The sequence below is a fragment of the Pseudophryne corroboree genome, chromosome 1, assembly GCF_028390025.1.
Source record: "Pseudophryne corroboree isolate aPseCor3 chromosome 1, aPseCor3.hap2, whole genome shotgun sequence".
NCBI classification, from domain to species: Eukaryota; Metazoa; Chordata; class Amphibia; order Anura; family Myobatrachidae; genus Pseudophryne; species Pseudophryne corroboree.
In genome coordinates, this window is record NC_086444.1 from 641,647,743 (window position 1) to 641,669,412 (window position 21,670).

Genomic DNA, 21,670 nt, shown 5'->3' on the forward strand with positions numbered 1-21,670 from the left:
ATTCACTCCAGTTTGTAGGAAGTGAAGGAAACGGCCCAGATGGAATTCTTCCGTAGGAGCATTCCTGGCCTCACACCAAGAAACATATTTTCGCCATATACGGTGATAATGTTAAGATGTCACGTCCTTCCTAGCCTTTATCAGCGTAGGAATGACCTCATCCGGAATGCCTTTTTCCACTAGGATCCGGCGTTCAACCGCCATGCCGTCAAACGCAGCCGCAGTAAGTCTTGGAACAGACATGGGTCCTGTTGCAACAGGTCCTGCCTTAGAGGAAGAGGCCACAGATTTTCTGTAAGCATTTCCTGCAGATCCGGATACCAGATCCTTCGTGGCCAATCTGGAACAATGAGGATTGTTCTCACTCCTCCTTTTTCTTATTATTCTCAACCCTTGTGTATGAGAGGAAGAGGAGGAAATACATAGACTGACTGGAACACCCACGGTGTCACTAGGGTGTCTACCGCTACTGCCTGAGGGTCTCTTGACCAGGCGCAATAACTCTGCAGCTTTTTGTTGAGGCGGGACGCCATCCTGTCTATCTGTGGCAGTCCCCACCGAACTGCAATCTGTGCGAAGACTTCCTGATGAAGTCTCCACTCTCCAGGACGTATGTCTGGTGAGGAAGTCTGCTTCCCAGTTGTTCACTTCCGGAATGAACACTGTTGACAGTGCTCTTACATGATTCTCCGTCCAGCGAAGAATTCTGGTGGCTTTCGCCATTGCCACTCTGCTCCTTGTGCCGCCTTGGCGGTTTACATGAACTACTGCGGTGACGTTGTCTGACTGGATCAGAACCGGTTGGTCGCAAAGAAAGGTCTCCGCTTGACGTAGGGCGTTGTATATGGCCCTTAGTTCCAATATGTTGATGTGAAGACAAGTCTCTTGACTTGACCAGAGACCTTGGAAATTTCTTCCCTGTGTGACTGCTCCCCAGCCTCGGAGGCTCACGTCCGTGGTCACCAGGATCTAGTCCTGAATGCTGAATCTGTGGCCCTCTAGAAGGTGAGCACTCTGCAGCCACCACAGGAGAGATACCCTGGCCCTGGGGGATAGGGTGATCAACTGATGAATCTGTAGATGTGACCCGGACCACTTGTCCAGTAGGTCCCATTGGAAAGTCCTCGCATGGAACCTGCTGAAGGGAATGTTTTTCCCAGGACTCGAGTGCAGTGATGCACTGACACCTGTCTTGGTTTCAATAGGTCCCTGAGTAGAGTCATGAGTTCCTGGGCCTTCTCTATCTGAAGGTAAACCCATTTCTGGTCTGTATCCACAATCATACCCAAGAAGGGCAGACGAGTTATAGGAACCAACTGTGACCTCGGGAAATTGGGAATCCAGCCGTGTTGCTGTGACACCTTCAGTGAAAGTGACACGCTGTTCAACAACTGCTCTTTTGATCTCATCCTTATTAGGAGATCGTCCAAGTATGGGACAACTGTGACTCCTTGCTTGCGTAGGAGCACCATTATTTCCGCCAATTACCCTGAAATTGGTCATGACAATCCTGTACCGCAATTGTCAGGTACGCCTGATGGGGTGGATAAATGGGAACATGAAGGTATGCAGCCTTTATGTTTAGATACACCATCAAATCCCCCCCTTCCAGGCTGGCGATGATCGCTCTGGGCGATTCCACTTTAAATTTGAACCTTTTCCCGTATAGGTTCAGAGATTTTAATTTTAAAAATAGGTCTGACCGAACCGTACGGTTTCGGGACTACAGCCAAGGTTGAGTCATATCGCCTTCCTTGTTGCAGGTGGGGAACCTTGAGCACCACCTGTTGGAGATACAATATGTGAATTGTGTTTAATATTATCTCCCTTCCTGGGGGAGAAGCCGGTAGGTCCGATAAGGAAAAACCGGCGAGGAGGCACCTTTCGAATTCCAGCTTGTAACCCTGAGAAACAATTTTTTATTGCCCCGGGAACCACCTGTGAGTGAACTCAGATGTGGCTGAAGAGTCGGAGACGTGCTCCCACTGGGGCGGACTCCCTTAGCGGAGCTCCAGCGTCATGCGTTGGATGTAGTAGAGGCCGGGGAGGACTTCTGTTCCTGGGAACTAGCTGTGCCCTGTACCCTTACCTCTGGTAAGAAAGGACGCTCCTCGTACTTTCTTGTTATTCTGCGACCGAAAGGACTGCATTTGATAATGTCGTGCTTTCTTAGGCTGTGAGGGAATATAAGGCAAAAGATCAGAATTACCAGCTATAGCTGTGGAGACCAGGTCCGAGAGCCCTTCTCCACACAATTCCTCAGCCTTGTAAGGTAAACCTTCCATATGCCTCTTTTAGTCGGCATCACCTGTCCATTGCATGTTCCACAGGACACTTCTAGCAGAAATCGACATAGCGTTGACTCTAGAACCCAGTAGACTAATGTCTCTTTGGGCATGTTTTATATATATATTTTAGACAGCATCTTTTTTATATATATATATATATATAAAGATTCCAGTCGGCGGCACTCGCGGCTCCCTCAGCGGGGAATGAAACACAGAGTCACGGAGCTGGTCAACGTTTCAATGTTAAACACATAACATTTTCGTCAGGACTGCTTACACTATATATATATATATATATATATATACATACATATACTAGGGTCAATACCATGGTATCCTTATCTAGGGTTTCAATCTCCACTGATAATGATAAGGTATCTGTCCACGCTGCTACAGCGCTATAAGACCATGCCGACACAATCGCCGGTCTGAGTAGTGTACCAGAATGTGTGTAAATGGACTTCAAAGTACTTTTACTGCAAGCTATCTGCAGGATCCCTGAGGACAGCTGTTAAGTCAGCGCTACCTTTTGGGTAAACGTGACAAAGCTTTGTCCACCCTAGGGGAAGATTCCCATCGTATCCTGGCCCTAGTAGGGAAAGGATACTCCCTGAGAATTCTTTTTGGAAAGCTGCAGTTTCTTGTCTGGAGATTCCCGCTCTTTTTCTTCATGAGAGGAGGGAAATTTACCTCAGCTTTCTTCCCCTTAAACATGTGTACCCTCGTGTCAGGGACAGATGAGTCATCAGTGATATGCAAAACATCTTTTATTACAATAATCATATATTTAATACTTTTCTGCCAGTTTTGGCTGTAACTTTGCATTATCGTAGTCGACACTGGAGTCAGACTCCGTGTCGATATCAGTGTCTATTATTTTGGATAGTGAGCATTGTGAGACTCTGAAGGTCTCTGCGACATAGGGACAGACCTGTGTAGATTCACTGTCTGTTCTCTAATCTTTTGTGCAATAAATTTACCATAGCACTTTATTTCACATATCCAATCAGGTGTCGGCGTTGTCGACGGAGACACCACTCACACACACATTTGCTCCATCTCCTCCTTTTACCTCAAACATGTCGACACACACGTACCGACACACCACACACTCAGGGAATGCTCATCTGAAGATAATTCCCCCACAAGGCCCTTTGGAGAGACAGAGAGAGAGTATGCCAGCACACACCCCAGCGCTATATGACCCAGGAAAAAACACAGCAAGTTAATGTTTACCCAGTAGCGCTGTTATTATCTGCGCCGAATTATGTGCCCCCCCTCTTCTTTAAAACCCTCTCTTCTACCGTGGTATAAGCAGGGGAGAGTCCGGGGAGCTTCCTCTCAGCGGTGCTGCGGAGAAAAACATGGCGCTGGTGAGTGCTGAGGGAGAAGCCCCGCCCCCTCGACGGCGGGCTTCTGTCCCGCTAAAAGTGTAAAATTTGCGGGGGCTCATGCATATATACAGTGTCCAGCTGTATATATGCTCCTTTTGCCAAATAAGAGGTTTATATTGCTGCCCAGGGCGCCCCCCCCCTGCGCCCTGCACCCTTACAAGGACCGGAGTATGTGAGGTGTGTGGGAGCAATGGCGCACAGCTGCAGTGCTGTGCGTTACCTCAGTGAAGATCATGAAGTCTTCTGCCGCCTCTTAAGTCTTCTTTTCTTCTCATACTCACCCGGCTTCTATCTTCCGGCTCTGCGAGGGGGACGGCGGCGCGGCTCCGGGACGGACGGCGAGGGTGAGATCCTGCGTACCAATCCCTCTGGAGCTAATGGTGTCCAGTAGCCTAAGAAGCAGGACCTAGCTTCAGAGAGTAGGGCTGCTTCTCTCCCCTCAGTCCCACGATGCAGGGAGTCTGTTGCCAGCAGATCTCCCTGAAAATAAAAAACCTAACAAAATACTTTCTATCAGTAAACTCAGGAGAGCTCACTGAAAAGCACCCAGCTCGTCTGGGCACAGTATCAAACTGAGGTCTGGATGAGGGGCATAGAGGGAGGAGCCAGTGCACACTAGGAACTAAATTCTTTCTTAAAGTGCCCATGTCTCCTGCGGAGCCCGTCTATCCCCATGGTCCTTACGGAGTCCCCAGCATCCTCTAGGACGTTAGAGAAATGTAATTCAGATGTGACGTCAGATATTTGCCCATTTAAACTCAGAGCATAGGCCCTCATTCCGAGTTGTTCGCTCGCAAGCTGCTTTTAGCAGCTTTGCACACGCTAAGCCGCCGCCTACTGGGAGTGAATCTTAGCTTATCAAAATAGCGAACGAAAGATTCGCAATATTGCGAAAAGACTTCTCTGTGCAGTTTCTGAGTAGCTCGAGACTTACTCTGCCAGTGCGATCAGTTCAGTGCTTGTCGTTCCTGGTTTGACGTCACAAACACACCTAGCGTTCGCCCAGACACTCCTCCGTTTCTCCAGCCACTCCCGCGTTTTTCCCAGAAACGGAAGCGTTTTTTCACACACTCCCATAAAACGGCCTGTTTCCGCCCAGAAACACCCACTTCCTGTCAATCACATTACGATCACCAGAACGAAGAAAAAACCTTGTAATGCCGTGAGTAAAATACCAACTGCATAGCAAATTTACTTGGCGCAGTCGCACTGCGGACATTGCGCATGCGCATTAGCGACTAATCGCTCCGTTGCGAGAGAAAAATAACGAGCGAACAATTCGGAATGACCACCATAATTCTGATTTGTAAGAAAAGAAAAAAAAGCAAGTAACGTTGTGTCTGGGACAAACCATGTTGCAATGCAAGGGGAACAAATACATATTTTTTCTGTGCAGGGTAAATACTGGCTATTTTTGCATGAAGCCCACAAATGTTAGACAGCTTTTGTTTTACACTGCAATTTTAGATTTGTTTGGCCGCACCCCATTCAAATGTAAATCTCTGCACGTTACATCTGCCCCACCTGCAGCACAACATGATTTTGCCCAGGTGCCCATTTACATGCTTCTTTTTTTATTTTTTTTAACTTTATTTTACAAAATCAGAATCAGGTCCCAAAGTCCTTTATTTAAAGGCCTAATATATACATATATATGTAGCAAACTGTAAATTGACATTCAATGCATCACATAATTTATTTCAAAAGCATGTGGTGTACTAGACATCAGTGTGCTACATTTGTACTCTATCCATTTATATATGCTTTATGTGAGTCTGAATACCAGATTTATTTAAATCTATCATGTATTCTTCAAATAAAAGTAAATTAAGCATATTTAGTGATTTTGCAATTCTAATATCGATGTATACAGTGGCGGAACTTCCGGTGGGGCAGCCGGTGCGATACATCGGGCCCCTGGTGACCAAGGGGCCCACGGCTACAATCTCTCACTCCTATCCAGATGACATAGGCAGCAGCCTGTCAAAGCCCGGCTGTACGAGAGTTGGTGTGCGCTGCAGCTGGGCCTCTGTCTCCTCTGTTCCCCTCCCGTTATGTTTAACTCCCACCTGTAGCAGAAGAGAGCTCTGCTGCCGGATCGCTCCTCTCAGCACTGGAAAGGGGGGAAGGTAGCTTGGCTTCTAGGAGGGGATTCACACTGACGGCGGCTGTCACTGGCGCTGAGAGAGAAGCAGCTCCCGGTAAGTACCAGTGACATACTGTAACCAGGGCTTGTGTGACTACAGTGTAGGGACGGAAAGGAGTCGGTATGGTGCACAATAAATGTGTTCATAGTGATTTCCTACAGTGCGGTGGGGGAGAGGGGGGGGGGGGAGTTTGTGAGTTACTGACCTTATTCTCCACTCACTCTGTCACCCACTGACACCTTCAGCCTCCTGCTCTTACCCACTTTGTCTCCTGCTGTCACCCTCCTCGTCTCCTGCTTTCACCCACTGCGTCTCCTCCTGTCACCCACCAGGGCCGGATCTAGAGGGGGGTGAAGGGGGCGACCGCCCCCCCTAACACAGTCATAGCCATGCCCACTTTTGAGCAGAAAAGAGCTCTCCTGGGAGAGCCTGAGGCAGAACGATGTGCTGCAGCTTATACCACAGCAGCACAGAGGAGCCAGGAGAGCAAGGGTTACAGAGCATATGCCCCTCCCTTGCAGGTGTGTGGGTACTAGGGCTAATAAATACAATTACCCCATAGCACAGTCACATGTACATAGAACAATTACAAAGCTCTATCTCAGTCTCACTCAAAAAATTTCAGTCAGAATTGAGAGGAGGAGTTAGGATTGCAGATGGGAGGAGTTGGGACTGTAGAGGGAGGAGTCAAGATTAAACAGTACACCGCCCCCCCTGAAGAAAAGTCTAGATCCGTCCCTGTCACCCACTGTGTATCCTGCTGTCACCCACTGCATCTCCTGCTGTCACCAACTGCTTGTCACACTCTGCCTCCCCTGTCACCCTCTGCTCCCCCTGCCAGCCCCTGCCGCCTCCTGTCAGTTACTGAAACCCTTTTTCTCCCCAGTCACCCTCAGCCTCTCCCGGTCACCCACTACCTTCTGCTGCCACCCACTATCTCCTGCTGTCACCCTCTGCCTCTCATGTTATCACCTACTGCCTCTCCTGCTGTCACGGAATGCCTCTCCTTGTCAAACTCTGTCTCACCAGTCACTCACTGCCTTTCGGTGACATCCTCTACCTCCTGCTGTCACCAATTAACACCCTTAACATCTCCAGTCACCCTCAGCCTCCCTTATCATCCATTACCTCCTTCTGTCACCCACTGCCTCCTGCTGTCACCATCTGCCTCTGCCCGTCACCCATACTGTACTTCCCTACTGTAGCATTTTTCTAGGAATGTCCTGCTGTCTAATATGTGGGCCACAGTGTCCTGCAGAGGGGAAGAGGGGGGGATAGTTGGGGTGAGCACATGCTGCTGCTCTGCTAAGTAGCAGGTGAACAGATGCTGTGCACGTGCGTACATCATCTACTCAAAGTGTAGGGGGAGCCTGGGGGCTGCCCAGTATCTTGGAGAGTGCTGGACATGTCCCCACAGAGATGCCTCCTTTCCCTTAGGCTCTGCCTCCTTTGCGGGCACAAATGCTCCTTCAGTGCGCACAGAGTCCCACTCCACTGACCACCAATGTTGGGAGGTATGCACTGCCCTATGCCTCTCTCTGCCACCTATTGTCTTTTTCTGCCACCCACTGCCTCTTCCTGTGAGGCAGAGGAGGTGGGGTGGGGGGCTCAAGGCATATGTTTGCACCTGGGCCCATTACTCACAAGTTTCGCCGATAGATAGATAGATAGATAGATAGATAGATAGATAGATAGATAGATAGATAGATAGATAGATAGATAGCAAAATAGCTATACAGTATAGTTGTCTTCTGAATTTGGCATATGCCGGGTCAGATCAGTTTCCTAACCCCCACTCCACTCCTTTCTCCGTACCTCATTATCAGTGGCCGATCTCTTCAAGGTCTGTCCCATCTCTATTGCAGTGGGGCGTTAGGGCATGCCCCCAGACTTCCACTGCATGTGCATTGAGGAGACAGGAATACCTTCTGCAATTATTATATAGATATATATATTTCTTATAGGTTTTTGGTGTAGAAGTTAGAATACAAATGTATTTTGCTAGCCACATCTGCTGCAAAATTCAGCCAGATATTGGAGTGTGTGTCTTGAAGACACCTGTGATGCGTGCTATAGGCTGACATGTTCTATCTGTGATCATACATACAATCAGTAACAGATTATAACAAGGACTTAATAGGTCGAGACCTGTAAGAGACTCACTAGGCCTTCTAGGCGAACTGGTATGCTAATCACCCTTTATTTTCTAAAAGTGATGAAGTGTGTTCAAGGTCGCCACTGGGCCCAAAGCGTGGCGAGCACATCAAGCTCGCGAGGGGACATGCTGCGCTCACCGCCGATATCCCGGTTGTTGGGATCCTGGTTGTCGGGATCCCGGCGTCAGTCCGCTGAAATCCCAACAGCCGGAAAGCCGGGATATCATATTGATCCCATGCTAGGTTATCTTGTTATATTTTTTATATTAAATTTACATTTTGCAGGTTTTCAACAAGTTATTTTCTTTCTACATGGGCATGTCTTCAGCACAAGTATTCCACTAGTTACATTTGTCTAACAGTAACATACTGCGCTGCTGATTCATGAGTGACTCTAATCTGATCTAACACAATTACAGATATCGTGCAGAGACTGAATGAGATATCTGCGCAAAGCAAGAATACAGGCTACCTAGAGAAAATGATAAGACATCTGAATGCTCAGGAACAAAAGAATGAACAACTCCTAACTACCATGAAACAACAAATAGACCTTTTACAAGCTGACTCAATGTAAGATTACCATTTTATCATACCTCACAACTTTTGGGTCCAGGAGATTGGGACCCTAGCTTGTGCTCCAGAAAGGGTGTGTGGCCTTTTTTTAGAGGGTGTCATTTCAAGGTTAGGGGGTGTGGCCTCATGAAAAGTGCATTAAACGTGAGGCACGCCCCCATTTTCATCACTGTGGGGTCATGCCCAGCGCTCTGTGAGCTAGTAGTCATTCTCCCAGTCCATCTCCCCCAGTGAATAGATGTCGTGTACGTGCACATAGCATCTATTCACCGCTGCTCTGCTGAGCAGAGCAGTGAGACAGTGGCCAAAAACATGACGGTTCCCGCTAAAATCGGGACAGTTTGGAGGTATGTTGTATGTTACTTTGTTTTTTAGATTATAGGGGGTAGATGTACTAAGCCTCGAAGAGTGATAAAGTGAAGAGAGATAAAGTACCAGCCAATCAGCTCCTAATAACCATATTACAGGCTGTATTTGAAAAATGGCAGTTAGGAGCTGTTTGGTTGGTACTATATCTCTCTCCACTTTATCACTCTTCAAGGCTTAGTACATCTGCCCTGTATAAATTAAGGAACAATATCAATGCTAATTTTGTCCAAAGAATGTTTAAAGCACTGTAGAGTATAGACTGAATTCTTGTTGCTAGCATTTACGTTTTGTATATGTGATGCCCACATTGCTGCTGCGACCGCTTTAGCATCTTATACTGTTGTTGCACTTGTGACTTTATGCTAGTAAAAAACTTTCCTCTGGTGCACAAGTGTGCATCTCAATGTGCAAGGACTGAGATACCCTTTGTACATCTTTAATCGCAACCATCAGACGTACCATCGAAACTTGTACCAGCCCCATGCTAGATGCAGAAATGTAGAGTATGGCCTTCAATGTAAGCGAATAAGCCCCCGAGTTTGCAACTAGTTGTGCAACATGCCCATGACTTGCCCATAACATGCCCATCAGACAGCACATATCCATGCGTCCGAATATTCCTCCAGTAATGCCCAATGCATTTCAAATATATTTCTCAGCCCACATATCTCAATCAGCACACTATGCATGCACGGCGAGGGACGCAAGCACTGTGTGACTTTTTAGCTACTTAGTTACATGCATAGTCGGAAAACATCGACCACTTGTGTGTACCTGTATATCAACATTGCCTCCGACTGAAAATTAGGCCCTACAATCTTTAGTGAAGGTTCCGTTTTAAACTACTCAAGACCACCTGGCTGGGGTATAGCAAGGATGGAAATTGGGGAAAAACATTGATGGTTCCCAGTTGCACATTCATATGTGTGTGGGGGGGGGGGGGGGGGGGCATTCACATGCAACCGTGAATGTGAATGCTCCCCCCCCCCATGTGAATGTGAACTCGTGCTGCAGTAGTGATCCAACCTGCATCCCAGGACACAGCATCTGATCTCTCTCCCACCATCAGGTGGCTTGCGGCACCCATGGTGCCATGCAAGCTACCCATCGCAGAGGTCAGAAAATCTCCATCCTACACCAGAGATCCCTGACCTCTTCCCACCCCTAAACGGCACGCCTTCATTTTCACAAATGGAGGTCGTCGCTACTCCCCACTTCCACCCAATCACTGACAATTTGCTGCCGCTCTGTGCCCTATGTTGTAGGGCACGTTTGCGCACAAGCAAAACGGATCCTGTGCATATGCAAAGTACCAGAAATTGGTACTTTACAATGATGGGTGCAGGTGTAACTAAACCTGAATGAGACCCAGACTGTGGTTACAATCCACCACCAGACCTCTGCCACCGATGTTCTCCATTTGCCATCAGTATCAGACCATCAATGGTTTCTTACTATGAATGGTCAATGTCTATTTCTGGTTAGAATAGAAAAAAGTTAAGCGAATAAACCTTCTATGCTGTTTCTTAACAAAACCCTTTGCCCACTGACTGCTAGAGCAATATATAGTCCTTTATATATTGTTTAAACAATTACATCAACCATTTTTATCAAGGTAGCAGCGCCCATATAGTCTACATATGACATTTTTTTGAAGTCTTTCTCTATATCTAGCAAATTTACTAATGTTAATGTTTATTTTCCATCTGGCAGTGATATCATCATATGTTACTAGTCTTATTCACTTCTAATTGGTCACTTTTTGGTCACCAATAGGCCACACTTAAATATTATGTCATAAGCTTTTAATCACACTAGCTGTGTTCATTGAAAATCACTTTTTATTACTTTTTACAATTTTTATTTTATATAACACATTTTTTTTATATATCACTATATTGTAGATACATTAAGATAAGGATGGAAGGATTCTTTCCTCACAACACTTTTTAGTAGGATATTAAGTATCCATTTTTTGGTAGTTCAATACAGCTGTTTGTAGTACTATTTGTGGAAACGTTTCACATGGATATATTTATGTTAGTGGCTTGGAATTATTTTCCCGCACTATATAAGCACATTTTGGACAGTGGGAACATATCCCTGAGGAAGTCAGTGTTAATGAAATACAAGGCATGGTCTTACAGCTTATCCACTCTTCACCATATTGGAGATCTGTTCCAGTCAGTAGCTCCATTTCTCTGATGTGTTGTTATGCATATTAATTCCATCCTCCAGGAGTATTGGAACATACTACACTGAAAGCCTGATTTACAGTTGTACGCCAGCCGATGTTTTTGCAATTGAGCTATTATTAAATTGCGCAAGCGTCACTGCCATAATTTGTATGCACAGCGATTGATCTGTGATTATGATCGCAGTGAGTATTCATTCACAAGAGATTAAATGTGGACGGATGTATTCTGGGAGGTAATGGGGACTGTCGGCCAAAACATGGTGTGCTGGGACTGTTTATGGGGCGTTTATCAGCCGCCGACTGCGATGCTGTATCTAGGAATCACCACTGTGTCTCAGCTGCGGCACCAATTCTGAGTGAAAATAAACTTACTGAAGGAGTCGATGTTTTTAGGATCTGCAGCGATTCTGTGTATGTGTACGCAGGTGCGGGCAGCTGTAAGGGCTCAGGTGGTGTGATGTTAGTGTATTAGAATGCTTAATATTTGTACACACTCCCTTACTAATGTTTGTAAGCCTGTATCTTCAGTGATGGTCCCTGGGACCAGGGGAATGCTGGGAAGTGGGTGGTCCAGTGTGCAGTGTACAGATTTCTTCGACTACCATATGGAATATTGTCTGCTCCAGAAGTATATCACAAAAAGATACACATGATTTTTGAACATATTCCAGGTGTTGAAACAATGATGGATGACATTATTGTCTGGGGATCTACAAAGGAAGAACATGATTCTAGATTGAGACAAGTAATGGAACTTGTCAAGAAAGTGAATCTAAAGCTAAACAAGGACAAATGTGAATTTGGCGTGAATAAACTTACCTTTATGGGCGACGTGGTCTCGGATCAATGTGTGAAACCAGACCCAAAGAAAATATCAGCCATAGTGAACATGGAACATCCTAACAACAAAGACGACGTCAGAAGATTCCTAGGAATGATTACTTACTTAGGAAAGTTTATTTCTCAACTCTCTGAACGAACAGCCTCTCTTAGATGGTTGTTGGACAAAGATAACGAGTGGATGTGGTCACATGAACAAGAAGAAAGTTGGCAAAACTTGAAACAGATCATTACAGAGCAACCAGTGCTAAAATTCTTTGATCCTGCAAAAAGAATAAGAATTTCAGCAGATGCTTCGCAATTTGTCCTAGGCTCAGTGCTGTTACAAGAACATGAGGATACATGGCAACCAGTAATCTATGCATCAAGAGCACTGACAAGTGCTGAAACAAGGTATGCTCAGATAGAAAAAAGAACTTCTAGCGATCACATATGCATGTGAGAGATTTCATCAGTTTGTGTATGGTCAAACATTTACAGTGGAAACTGACCACAAGCCATTGATAGCTATCATGACTAAATCATTACATAGAGAAACAACAAAAGTGTCCGCGCTGTGTGTCAGAGGTTATTGTAATAATAGAGAGCACAACGTGTATAGAAGATTTAAATATTTAATATCATAAAAAGCAATCAATTAATAAAATTAAATGCACACCTATATCTGTCTCAGGTGATAAATCAAGTCCTGTTTGGTGGTGCAAAAAGATGTAGGACGGATAAGCACGGTTCCAGATAATACACTCTATTATTCACCGGATAAATGATGATGCATGTAATACCTCTCCAGGATGGGCCCAAGAATGAACCAAGACATAGCACAGACTACAGCTACATGTGAATTATGTTTTACGTATAGACCGAAACAACAAGTCGAGCCACTGAATCCTCACGCAGTGCCAGAGAGACTGTACCAGAAAGTTGGCGCAGATTTGTTTGATTGTAATGGGAAAACGTACATTGTCGTGACTGATTATTACTCTAACTACCCTGAGGTGAAGACACTACATACAACTACTAGTAAAGCCGTAATCAATTGCATGAAGTCAATCTTTGCAAGGCATGGTGTTCCTATGGAAGTGTTCACTGACAATGGTCCTCAGTTTTCCAGTGCTGAATTTAGACAATTTGCTGATGAGTGGGAATTTGTCCATACTACGTCAAGTCCCCACTATCGACGCTCAAATGGGTTGGTGGAAAGTTCAGTAAAAACTGTAAAGAGTCTCATGAAAAAAGCTCAAGAAGGTAAAGAAGATTTCTACAAAAGTCTTTTAATCTACCGCAGTACACCTTTACAGAATGGACTTTCTCCTGCACAAATGCTGATGGGAAGGAGGATTAGAGCAAATCTCCCGATACATGATGAACTGCTTAATACACATAACTCAGCGTTGGTCAGACTGAGTAAGGAACGTCAACGGGCGAAACAGAAACTGTTCCATGACAGGCGAGCAAAAAGCTTATTTGATCTAAAATCGGGTGACCAAGTCCATCTCAGAGATCACGAGAAAGGTATTTGGACGCAGAAAGTTATTGTGCAAGCACAAGTAGCGCCAAGATCTTATACTATACGTACAGAGCGTGGAACGGAAGTAAGAAGAAATCGGGTGGATTTAAGATCTCAACCTAACTATAATGAAGACAAGATGACTGAAGAATACCCTTCATCTGACATGTATGATGATCCTGATAATGGTGAACAAACCACGATTCTAGAAAGGTCCAACATGGTCGATGAAACACAGACTGTGTATGAAAGACCCAAAAGGGAAATATGCAGACCTGAGAGACTCATTAAAACGTGTTAGATGATGTTCTTAATATGACATTGTTAATTGTTGCATTGAAGCGTACAGGGCTTATCTTTAAAGAAAAGAGGATGTGATGTTAGTGTATTACAATGCTTAATATTTGTAGACACTCCCTTACTAATCTGTGTAAGCCTGAATCTTCAGTGATGGTCCCTGGGACCAGGGGGATGCTGGGAAGTGGGTGGTCCAGTGTGCAGTGTGCCTGGAGTTGGAGGGAATAAACAGCACAGCAGTGAACTCACATGTCTCTGTGTCCTGATGACTGGATTTACAAACGTATGAACAAAACAGGTGGGCATCTGTATAAAACTTGGCAGCTGTTAAATTAGCATATTTCACGTATCCTCTGAGACCAACATCACATCTGCAGCAGCATTAATGTACTGCTATGAATCAGGCCCTATTATCCTGTATGGTGTATTTGGTGCTGGGCTCTTGTTATAGATAATTTGGATTGGTAATCTGATTCACTCTAAAGGGGGGCACACACGGACAGAGAGATCCGTTTTTAAAATCTAAGCAATCTGACTAGATTGCTTGGAAGTTAAGCACGGATCTCTCCGTGTGTATGCCCCACAGAGATAGCGATGCCGGTGCTAGATTGGCCTGCATGCAGGCACAATCTAGCACAGGCATTCCCAACCTCGGTCCTCAAGGCACACTAACAGTGCAGGTTTTAGTGGTATCCAGGCTGCAGCACAGGTGACTTAATTAGTAGCTCAGTTATTTTGATTTAACCATCTGTGCTGCAGCCTGGATATCACTAAAACCTGCACTGTTGGTGTGCCTTGAGGACCGTGGTTGGTAAAGCCTGATCTAGCAGGTCGCTCATTTCACAAATGGGTGAAATGAGCGCCCCCCTTGCTCAGCACACATCGTGCTGTGTGCTGAGCTGGGAAGAGATGTGTGCTGAGCGGTCACTGAGAGATCGCTCAGTACACATCACTGAACAACATTCTATTTAAACTACGCATATTGGGCCTAATTCAGATGTGGTTGGAGTTGCTATCACTTCCCTGGAAGCAGCAGTGATAGCGCTGTATGGTGATGCAGCAGTAGGCGTCTATTACAAGTGATCAAGCCTGTGTCCTAGGACACAGCATCAGATCACTCACTCACCATCGGGGGGCTTGGGCAACCATGGTGTCACGTAAGCCATCCATAGCATTGGCCAGGAAATCTCTGTCCTTTGACACAGATACCTGACTTCTTCCCACCCCCTAAACGACGCCAAAACACCTCTGTTTTCACAAACGGAGACCGTTGCTGCCTCCTCACGGCCACCCAGACGGCAGTACACTGTCAATCACTGACAGCCTACTGCCGCTCTGCGTCCTATGTCGCAGGACCCGTCTGCACAAGGTACTAAAAATCGGTACTTTGCGACGATGGGCACAGGTCCAACTGGACCTGAATCAGGCCCATTGCCTGAGCTTGAGATTCAAATTTTCTATATTGTGACACTTGTAAGAACCATGTCCGGCAGGTGTGGTAAAAGCAGTAGTTTTTTTACTCACTGCAGCTCAGTAGCCACTGCACAGCAGATTTCAGATCTTCCACAACAGGCAAGTTACAAATATTTTTCTTAGAATCAAGCAGTCATGGCAGTCAGTGGTGTAGAGAGCCATGCCGGGCCCTGGTAATGAATGGGGGCGTGGTCTAAAAAGGGTCCAAACCCCCTAAAAATAATAATATGCAAAAAATAGTTTGCGGGCTCAGGGGCTCCACAGGGGGCGCCATTCTAAATCGGGGCGGGCACAGTGGAGGGCACCTGCTTCCTACCTTGCTTGTATGCAGTGGGTCCCTCCTCCTCAGCCGGTGAAATCTTCCCGGTGATATTTGGGAAGATGGCGCATGTGCACTAGAGAGCAAAGACTCTGGCACAGTGCCAGAGTATTTGTTTTCAATGTGCAGGTGCCATCTTCCTGAGGATATCCCTGGAAAGATGGCATCAGCCTTAAATATAGGTATACTTGGGAGAGGGGCAGTGGACCCAGGCCTCCACCCTGCCCCTCTTGGGCCCCTGCAGTAGCCTGAGCCTGGGAAATTAGTTACGGGTATGAGTCATTAGGTCGACCACACTTAGGTCAACAGTCATTAGGTCGACATGGTCACTAGGTCGACGTGGAAAAAGGTCGACATGAGTTTTTTTACTTTTTTTGTGTCGTTTTCTTCGTAAACTGTTTTGCTCGCCATGCTTCGGGCAAGGAGCCTCACTCCGCTACCGCTGCGCACGGCACAGGTTATTATTCCAAATCGTAGTCCACGTGGATCGTAAAGTATGAAAAAGTTCAAAAAATGAAAAGAAAATGTGAAAAACGCATGTTAACCTTTTTCCATGTCGACCTAGTACATGTCGACCTAGTGATCATGTCGACCTAATGACCGTATCCCATTAGTACTCCCCTCCCCTTGGTGCCACTGATAGCAGTGGGGTTTCACCTTCAGCCACAGCTGATGTACACAAGAACAGTGAACCCTCCTGGTCCTGGCACCCTTACGCTAAACCCACTACCACCCAGCCTATAGCCTGGCGACTCGTTTAGCATCAATAATCCTGATCCTTGTTCCTAGGGGATCTTTAAGACATGCTCTCTGGTGCTAACTTTTATCTGGCTGCTGATCTCAGCATGCTGCAGAACCTGGACCAGACCTACCATACACCCTACTACACCCTAGTAACCAGGTGGTGTGTATGTCCCAACTCACTCAGCGCCTGAAGATCATTCTGGTCCAACCTACTCAGTATAGTATAATTATGTAAACACCAAACATACTATACATTTTACTGTAGAATTTCTTCTGTAGAAATACGTACAATTACACTTCCCTTCAAAGAAGATTCAGTGCCACAAATGTTCATGTGAAGTCTGGTATAGCATACCTTCCAACATGACCCTCTCCAGGAGGGACAGAATACTCTGCTTCTGGACTTCCCTCTTAATTTAAAATGTACATCACCTGTGCTGAAACACCTTTCTTACTCATTAACCTGTTCAACACAGGTGCCTGCAATCATACATTAAGAGGGAAGTCCAGAAGCAGAGCATTGTGTCCCTCCTGGAGAGGGTCATGTTGGGAGGTATGGTATAGTAATTACCCCATGTGCATGCTAAGCTGCTGTTGAAATGGTTATGCATGTCTGCCCAATATGCTTAATTGTGATATGATCATGTGAGTAGTAATGTGCAGTGAGGTGAAGCAGGTGAGGCAGAGCCTTTCCTGCCTTACTCCAGTATACTCCAGAGATTTTACTATAAAACTTATATGAAAAATACAAAGAATATATTATAAATATCTTATTTGTACTATTCTAATCATTGTTATAGTCAAAACTCTGGAGTAAAAAGTCTATGACAGGTGAAGCAGTGCCCCCCTGCCTATCGTTTCCACACATCTCTGATATATACTGCTGCACCTGTGTATAATGCCCACATGAACCCTTGGGCTCATATATTGTGTGTAAATCTGTCTCTGGTACTAGCCAGTGCCTCCTGAGCCATTTACCTCACCGCACATCACTGACTTTTACATATATACCTTGCAATCATCCAGTCCAGCCAATAATATCCAGAGGTTGCAAAAATGACAAATGTTCTTTGCCCTGCTTTATTAAAAGGCTTCTGCTCATGTTTTTCACTTACCTTCATATTACAGAAAAAGAGGAATTATAAGCAGGCACAGTGTATCACCAGCCTCTCAAAAAGCAATAAAAGGGCCACCTCTATTTCAGCAGCCATTCATTCCATTTTATGGAGGAGGAAGCCTATCATCTGAAATCAGGTAAACAATTTTGCTATTTTGGATTTATAGAAACCATGAAATTTAACAATGCCCCAGAATGGTTCTTGTATGACTGCTACAATGAAATAGGTAAAAGAACTCCACACTGTACAACCAAACTTTGCCTGGCTGCTGTACCTCTATGTTTTCTCCTTTTTTTTTAATTCTTACCCCCCACCCTCCAGTGGAGCAACACAGAAAAATTACACTAGCAAAACCGAGGGGGTGATCCAGATGTGATCGCTTGGCTGCAAACTTTGCTGTCCTGCATTCAGATAGTCGCCGCCTCCAGGGGGAGTGTACATTCGCCGTGCAAGTGTGCGATCCCATGTGTACGCCGAGCAGCAAAAATCCAGTGTGTGCAGTCTGTGCGCAGCCCAGGACTTACTCCTCCAGTGCGATGAAAACAGGCCTATCGGGGCCGGAGCTGACGTCAGACACCACCCTGAAAACGCTTTGGCACGCCTGCGTTTTTCTGGACACTCTCAATAAACGCTCAGTTACCACCCACAAATGGCTTTCTCCTGTCAATCAGCTTGCAAGAACCAGTGTGATCGGATTTTTCGCACCATCATGTCACTGACTGGCAATGCCCTTTGTTGTTGTCCGACGCTCATGTGCATTGCAGTGCATACGCATGCGCAGTTATGACCTGATCGCCCGCTGTGCGAAAATGCACAGCAGCGATTAGATCTAAATCACCCCCATAGTTTAGTGTTACTTGCAACAGATTCCATTTTATCTTCAATAAAACGGCTAACACCACTCTAATGCAGCAGAATGACTCTGCTTCTCATGTATGATACAAACACACACAATATAATATATACCCAAACAGTGAAGACATCACCAATCAGCATCAACAGAGCATTCACAGCCAATCACAAGTGATTTGTTAGTGTTTGGGTCCAGCGGCCGCTCCTACTTGCCTGCTACCACTACCCCCATGCTCAGAGAGGAGACAGGAGGAGGCAGCTAGGTAGGCATTAGGATCAGCGCATTTGCACAAGCTACAGTACAACTGCGCATGTGCAAAACACCAGCTTCTATGAACTACATCAGCCACAGCCCATAGAAGCTGGCTAGGGCTGCATGATAGGCAGGGAGAGGTTTCCTGCTAGAAGCACGTTCTCTGCTTATCGCAGCATGGTCTGGCAGTCCCAGAGGGAGAAAATACCTCCCAATGGGACTGGCTTGTGTATCTGTGACTGACAGGTAATAGGAATTCACTGCCGGTCACTGTGAAGCCAGTGCAGTTTCGGACTACATCGGGCTCACTGACACTGAGCTGAGGTAGCATATTTTACTAGGGAGCTGCAGCCCATAGATAAAATGCGCCACTGCTTGAGTGCATCTGTTATCATCATTATCTGCTACTTGCAACTGTCACTGACATAATACAGCTTTCTCAGGGTGTATGCATCATTGTCCCGTTGTGCATGTTTCCAGTTGTGCGAGTACATCCTTACTGTATGAGCGGTCATAGGCAGAATCAAGCAAATCTTTGTGTACAAATAGCTGTGTGGCATGTGCATAGTGATGAGCGGATTCGGTTTTACTCGGTTCTCAAAACCGAATCTTATTGGCTATCCAAAACACGTGACATCAGTGAGCCAATAAGATTCGGTTTTGAGAACCGAGTAAAACCGAGTAAAACCGAATCCGCATTGTGCAATAATGGACTTTACGCTATGCAAACTGACTTTTAGGCCCAGATTTATCAAGCCTTGGAGAGTAATAAATTGCACGATGATAAAGTAGTTGCTACATTATCACTGTGCAATTTATCACTCTCCAAGGCTTGATAAATCTGTGTCAAGGGTTAGCAGTACTCATTCGGCCTCAGCCCCTACATGTGAGATGAATAACTAACCTTTTTTAACAAATCTGGTATAGAGTATACAATCAATCTAGTTCAAAGGCTTTTTTGTTTATCTTTATAATACATTCATTTTTATGTAACTACCCCTGTGAACTAACTGTCAGCATGCTCAGCCTTTTTGGTTATTGAACTGTGTTTAGTATGGTGTTTGTGCACAAATTTATTTGTTGACTAATATACTTTAGCAGTTACAAAATCTGTTTCTAATCTTGCTTTATGCCATGATTACTTGTTTCCTATGTACACAGTGCATTGCGCATGACTTACCTGCAAAATGGCGGAAATGATCAAATGATCTTGGCACATTTACAGGATCTTCTGACTGAGGCACAACTAATAGAGCAAAGAGAGAAACGTGGGCGATTCATTCGGAAGAAAAACAAAAGTAAGTTACATTCCTGTTCTTTTATTCATGAGAGCTTTTATAATATCTGTTAAACGAGGTATTATGTCTGACCTTAAGATTAATTGCATGGGTGACAGGCTTTTTAGGATGAATTATTTATATTTTCTGTCAGGCCACTGCCCATTACTGTATAAACTCCACAATACGTTAAGAAAGAATCTGCTCAGGATCCCGGCAGTCAAAATACAGATGGCGGAACCCTGACACTACTTGGAATGCCGACACCGGCATCCTGAATAGGGTCACAAACCCGTCACCAGAATCCCAACCGGCGGGATTCCAAACAATCGTGTGCCTGCCTGCAGGAGAGGTAAGTTACATTGGGTAGGGGGAGGTAGTTTTAGGCTGCAGCGGAAGGGTTAGGGATAGCCTGTGAGGCAGGGTGGTTAGGTTTAAGCTGCGGGGAGGGGGGGGGGGGGGTTAGGTTTAGGCACCCCCTGGGAGGGTTAGGATTAGGCTGTGGGGAGAACATTATGCTGATGCTGCGGGGAGGGGGGTTAGGTTTAGGCACCACTGGGGAGGGTTAGAGTTAGGCTCCGGTGGGGGGGGGGGGGGGGGGAGGTTTAGGCTGCTAGAAGGGAGAGTTAAGGTTAGGGAGTCATTGGGATTTTGAACATCGGAATGCCGCGTTCAGTATTCTGGCCGCCAGCATCCCGAACGCCGACATTTCAATCCCAACCCGTTCAGAAGCTTTGGAAAATTGAATGTTGAAAATTTTTCTATTTCTGACTTGAGGTGTAAATTTTGCTAAATTTGGCTCAAAATTGCTGGTATTGGTGTTTCACTCAGATTTTCTCATTCTTTTTTTTTAAATTTAATGACCACCAATCCCAAGTACTTTTCCTGATTTTAGAGGGTCAGTGCTGTTGTTTAAAATCAAACATTGAAAAATCACAGAGTGATTTATGAGCCTAATTCAGAGATGGATGCCATTGCATATCTACTGCGACTCTGGGCCTAATTCAAACCTGATCGGAGCAGCAAATTTGTTAGCAGTTAGGCAAAACCATGTGCACTGCAGGGGGGGGGGGGGGGGGGCAGATATAACATGTGCAGAGAGAGTTAGATTTGGGGGGAGGCAAGGGGGCAGCATGCACCTCTCCAAACTTGACAGAGGCACAGGCGCTGGGGAGGGGGAGCGCTTAGCGGCGGATCACCGCGGAGACTCTAGTCCCACTTTGGAAAGTCTGCCGCCGCTTTGTTCTGCCCCATGTCCTGTGTCCTGGCCGGCTCTTCATGCTGATGCATTACTGGGAGGAGGCGTGCCCGTGCTGAGCTTGCTGGTACATCCCCGCGTCCTCCCAGTAATGCATCTGTGTGAAGAGCCGGCCAGGACACAGGACATGGGGCAGCACGCAGCGGCGGCAGACTTTCCAAAGTGGGACTGGAGTCTCCCCACGGTAATCCGGTGGTAAGCGCTCCCCGCATGTGGTGGGGGGGTCAGATGTAATCGTTTGGGGAGCGCCAAAGTTTATTTTTATCACGCCCCCCTTACCGCAAACCAGGTAACCTTGTGGCGCCCCTGGATGTGTTCAAACTAAGATCTAAATTGCGGTGGAAAAAGAAAGCTGCCAGTATTTACCCTGCACAGAAACAAAATAACCCACCCAAATCTAACTGTCTCTGCTCATGTTATATCTGCCCCCCCACCCCTCCCCCCTGCAGTGCACATGGTTTGGCCCATTAGCTAACACATTTGCTGCTGCAATCAGGTCCAAAATAGGCCCTCTGTACGCAGCGGCTGTGCAATAATTTGCTAATGCAGCGGTTCACAGAGGCCAACAGTAGGCGTCTTGTGTAAATAGACATTTCTGTGATCTG

General features: G+C 45.9%; 1 protein-coding gene across 1 annotated transcript in view; it reads left to right on the forward strand.

The window, feature by feature from the left end:
- LOC134905218 (coiled-coil domain-containing protein 17-like) overlaps nt 1-21,670 on the forward strand; it is a 122,930-nt gene that overhangs the window by 20,500 nt on the left and 80,760 nt on the right. Inside the window, exons 4-6 of the mRNA XM_063914614.1 lie at nt 8,405-8,558; nt 17,436-17,561; nt 19,692-19,828. Coding sequence (XP_063770684.1) covers nt 8,405-8,558; nt 17,436-17,561; nt 19,692-19,828 — 417 coding nt within the window. The remainder of the gene's footprint in view (nt 1-8,404; nt 8,559-17,435; nt 17,562-19,691; nt 19,829-21,670) is intronic.